Raw genomic sequence first — 4,667 nt, 5'->3', positions numbered from 1 at the left:
GAGTAGGCTGAAAAATCTTGCATAGTGTTTTCTTAAAGGAAACCAGGGTGTTTGATCCAACAGGCCTGAAACCGCCCCCCCCCCCACCTCCTTTGCCTACTCGCCATCACTACCAACAAAGATGTCAATTCGGTACCTGAAATTTTACGCTTTTAAATCCAAAGAGTAAGTCTGAGTAAAAATAATTCAAGATTTTAGGCAGATGCTGAGACATTTGGGTCAAAATAAACCCAAAGCAGAAAAAAAAATCCAATGAAAGACAACTTTCTGGAGTTTTTATTTTAAAAGGGCAAGAAAATGTGTCCAAGAAGCCATTGTTTCTGAGAAAAGTTTATTACCTCGTCATGGATTCCGCCAGCTAAGCTGTCTGCCCAGTGCTGACCGTGGGGTTAGCCAGCAGATGACAGCCCCTGTCAGGAGATGAACGCCCCCGGCAACAGCTGTGCTCCAGCACCAGCCAGTTTGGAGGCCCCCCAGCCAGAAAATATCCGTTGAAATTAAACCCAGTGGTACCTCTAGCTGAGGTTCTAGAAGCCCCCAGGAAGGTGCCGGAGAAGGAGGCTGTGGTCCCACACAATGATGGCTCTTTATAAGACACAGAAGAGCCACGTGTGGCACTGAGCGAGGACCCCGCCCCCACGGGGCTTCAGTGAGTTTTTGTTCGCACACAGCGAGCACCACGGAGGGTCCGCACGTGGGAAGGCGCAATCAGAGGTATCAACCCTCCCGATTATAAGAGCTCGGCTTTCCTGGCAAGTATCCTCAAGGAGAGCGACAAAACCACCAATCGAAGCACTTATGGCTCTTAAGTTTATTCTCCTTCTTAACAACCAAGTAATCTGAAGCTCAGTGGTTCCTTAGTCCTCCTTCTCCCCACCCAACCTTCTCCTCCCCCTCCCCCCACCGCAACACATGCCCACGGGCGCGCGCGCACACACACACACACACACACACACACACACACACACCCACACACACACCCCGTTCCCCTCCCTCCTCTGTCCCTCAACCCACCCACTCTGCTGTTGATTTTTCTCCCCCCGAAAACCACCCCCACCACCTAACTGAGCCCCAGGCCTTGGGACTCTGCTGCCTAGACTGTAAATCTGGCCAGCACAGAGAACAGCAAACAAAGAATCAACTGTGAGAACTGACAGCTCAAGGACTTGGGCAATGGGTCTGCAAGGCCATCCCATCCACCTCAAAATGACAGAGGGCAGGGCGGCACTGTACCCAAGACAGCTCAGCTGGGCTGCTGCTCCAATGAACAAAATGAGGCAGAAATAAAAGCACCTGCGACATGGGTTTGCAACACTGGCATCAATATTACCACAAAATTCTCTCTAATTCCTTCTCAGATAGGAACAGAAATGGAAAAAAAAAAAAAAAAGGAAGGAAGGAGGAAGGGAGAAAGGGGCTCAGGGGAGGGAGGAAAGGAGAAAAAGAGGAAGGGAGGAGGGGGAAGGGAGGAGGGGGGAGGGAGGAAGGCAGAAAGGGAAGGAGGGGAGAGGGAGAAAAGGAGGAAGAAGGCAGGAAGGCAAGGGGGAAGGAAGGGAGGAGGAGGGAGGGAGGGAGGAAAGAAGGAGGAAGAGCGGAGGGAGGAAGGAAAGCCAATTATTCTAGTTGAGGGTGGAAAGTGTAGTTGTGAGACAGCTACTCCAAACAGGTGTGAATCTGAGGCTCAATCCCAGGCTCAGTGTAAAATCCCAGGCTCGGGGAGCAGGACTCCCCGGGCGAGCAGGCCCTAAAAGCCTTCCACCGAGAGCGTGTGGTTGAGCGCGTAGGCGTCGCCATCCTCTTCCTCCAAAAGCAGCTTGTCGATGGTCAGGGAATTGATGGCCCTCCTGGGGTCTTCCGTGTCCTGAAGGACCGGCTCGGGGATGGAGATGGGAAGCTGGACGAACTGGGGCCCGGGCAGGGCTGGGGCCGGAGGCTGGTACTGCAGGGTGGAGGCGGGCAGTGTGGACAGGGGCTGCGGCCATGGGAAATAGGTGAGGGGCGCCTGGTGCTCCGGGCCCTCCAGCTGGGGCCCCACGGTGGGCGCGGCCGCGCCTCTCGTCTGTGATGGGGAAGACACGGGACCAAGGGTTAGCAGCCCCGGGGGTATCCGCTCGTCCTCCGCGCTGGTCCTGCTCCCGGTGGGGAGCTCTCCGGCCCCCTCAACTTGGCCCCTGCCTGCGCTCTCAGCCCGGAAGGGGGGGGGGGGGCTCCATTTCCACCTGCTCGGTGTCTCCCCCCAAGGAGAAGCCACGCAAACTTCAGCTGGATCCTTGCCCCTGACTCTCACTAGCTACAAGTCCTGGCTCCCACCACCTCCCCCCCCCCCCCCCCCCCCGCCGCCTCCATTTTTCTCTTCTGTGGGGTCCCTTACGAGCAGGACTGACATCGCAGGACTGAGCCAATTGGAGACGCTTTTCCAGATTTTATTGCATATGAATTCCATCCTAATTTCAGAGATATTAAATTGTGGAGGCGGGGGAGGGGGGATGCACATCTTAAAAACTGGTGAAAATACAGCATGTTAACGAGCCTGCCCCCTGGGTAGCAGCTGTGTCGCCAGGCGGCCACTGTCACGCCTGGACACACACGGTGTGTGGTCCGCCCTGAGGTCCGCCCACACGGTGCCACTCATCTCCCATGTGCTCAGGACCCACCCGGCCGCTGGGGGAGCCCGGTGCCTGCCACATCCTCATCCTCCTCTGTCTCTGAGCTGGGCCCCCGTGGCTGTCCCCGGCCATTCTCGCAGGTGCCCTACAAACAATACCCCTCACGTGGGCAACAACCACACTATAAAGGTCACTTTATAAAACCACACTTGAGGTCAAGCCTGCAAGAGAGGCAGGGCCTGGATTCCGACTATCTCCCACAGCTGAGGAAGCAGGGACGGGGAGGAAGATCTCTGCGTGAAACGATGTGAGAGAGGCTGAAGTCTCCCCCTACCGCCCTTGGGAACAGAGTCATTTAGAAAAGAGATTATGTCAGTCCCCTGGGAATCTTGCTACAGTGCCCGTTTTGGTACAAGAGGTCTGGAGTAGGGCCCGGGATTCTGCATGTCCAATCAGATCCTTGGTGACGCCAGGGTGGCTGGTCCGGGGACCGTACGTAGCTCGAGTAGCAAGGCTTTAGGGTGTTTTTCTATAGAATGATAGAGCTGGGAAGGGTCTCAGAGGCCTTCCAGCCTCCCAGCAAAGCCTGACTGTTTCCAGCGTTTCAAAATTCCCATGGAAATCCTACTTTGTGGAGTCAGAAACCGGGGACTGCAGGTTTCTTTGCTCAGGGATAGAATTCCATCAACCCCGGGCTTTAACAGGTCTTATCTCCTGCTAATCAGGGGTGCTGACTAGTAGCTCTCACCAGCTTTGATGCGTTAATTTACAAAGCGGCAAAACAAACAAATTATTTCTTAATAAATACGATCTGTTTGATACACAGAGCCTTTCAAGGTAGGAGGTGGGGATAATGAAAGGATAAATAATGAAAGAAATCCTTGGGATTGAAATGACTGAGAACCATTACGTCCACGGCTTCCCGCCCCCACCAAAGGCCCCCGATATGGAAATGAGTTGCTTGGGAAAGATGTTGAATTCACTCCTCTAGCCACCATCATCCATGCCCACAACCGGTTTGCGGAGTAGCCAGGTAGGGTTGGGGGAGGAGAGCTCTTGTGGGCCCTGGCCTGGATGGTGATGAAAGGGCAGGTGCAACAGCATGACGCTGAACCCTTGAGGGAAACGGGTGGGGGGAGGTGGGGAACCAAAGCCAGTTCCACCTCAGTGTGGGCTTTGCAGCTACTCCTGAGGCCCCAACTCGCACCCCCAGAGTGTTCCCTGAACTGAGGCCGGATATAGCTACACCCATAGACCTTTCCTCCTCCGAACGCTTAGGGGATTCCCATTCCTTTGCTCAAACAGATACTATTCACATAAAACCACTTCTCTTCCTTTCTTTGTGTCTGGGGGAGCAGGCCCTTTCTTTCCCATCGGGCACTCGAAGGCAGCCCTTGGTTAATGTTGCTGGCCAACTTTGAGACAATCATAACGTAACATTTATTGAGAGTTTTCTGTATGCCAGGAGCTGTGTTAAGTCCTCCACGGGCATCATCCCAATTGAGCCTGACATCAGCCCTCTTGTTAATATACCCATTTCACAGATGAGGAGACCAGGGCTCAGAGAAATTAAGCTACTCGGTCCAGGATCACATAGCTAGTAAGGGACAAGGATTTGAACCCAAGCAATAGGTAGGTCTTACTTCATCAAAAGTAGTTTTCTGAAAAGTCGTGTCACCTGTTGCAAATCCCACTATTAGGTGACCGATCAGCCTCTAAGTCAGGGGAATAGAAAGAGAGCCCTGGTGTGGCGCAAGGCCCCAGTCAGACCTCACCTGATACCCCCATTCACTGAAAACCGAAACTTCCAACCAAGACCTTCTGCTTTGGGGGCGGCACGGGGAGATTTAGGGCAGAAAGGCTGGAGAACATCCCCGCCCCAAAGAGCACAACGTACGACAAGGGAGGCCATCCACCTTCTTTGCGGAAGGTCAATGGGAAGAGCAGGCCTCCCTGCAGGACAGGAAGGGCTTGATGACTCAGTTATCCTGAGAATCAGTAGCAAGAACGATCAGGGGTCAGGAAGTCAGCCCAGGTTCCAAAGTGTGTCCTTGGTGGAGC

General features: G+C 54.1%; 1 protein-coding gene across 3 annotated transcripts in view; it reads right to left on the bottom strand.

Annotated features, from left to right (window-relative positions):
* Positions 1–115: 115 nt before the first annotated feature.
* The window catches only part of POU2AF1 (POU class 2 homeobox associating factor 1), a 30,494-nt gene continuing 25,942 nt past the window's right edge, over positions 116–4,667 (bottom strand). For all 3 annotated transcript variants that reach the window (XM_078432725.2, XM_078432727.2, XM_078432726.2), the window contains exon 5: positions 116–2,059. In XM_078432725.2, coding sequence (XP_078288851.2) covers positions 1,745–2,059 — 315 coding nt within the window. In that variant the 3' untranslated portion in view covers positions 116–1,744. The remainder of the gene's footprint in view (positions 2,060–4,667) is intronic.

Source organism: Panthera onca, chromosome D1 (assembly GCF_046562875.1).
Source record: "Panthera onca isolate mPanOnc1 chromosome D1, mPanOnc1 haplotype 2, whole genome shotgun sequence".
Classification (NCBI taxonomy): Eukaryota; Metazoa; Chordata; class Mammalia; order Carnivora; family Felidae; genus Panthera; species Panthera onca.
This window is presented reverse-complemented; position numbering and strand designations above follow the sequence as displayed.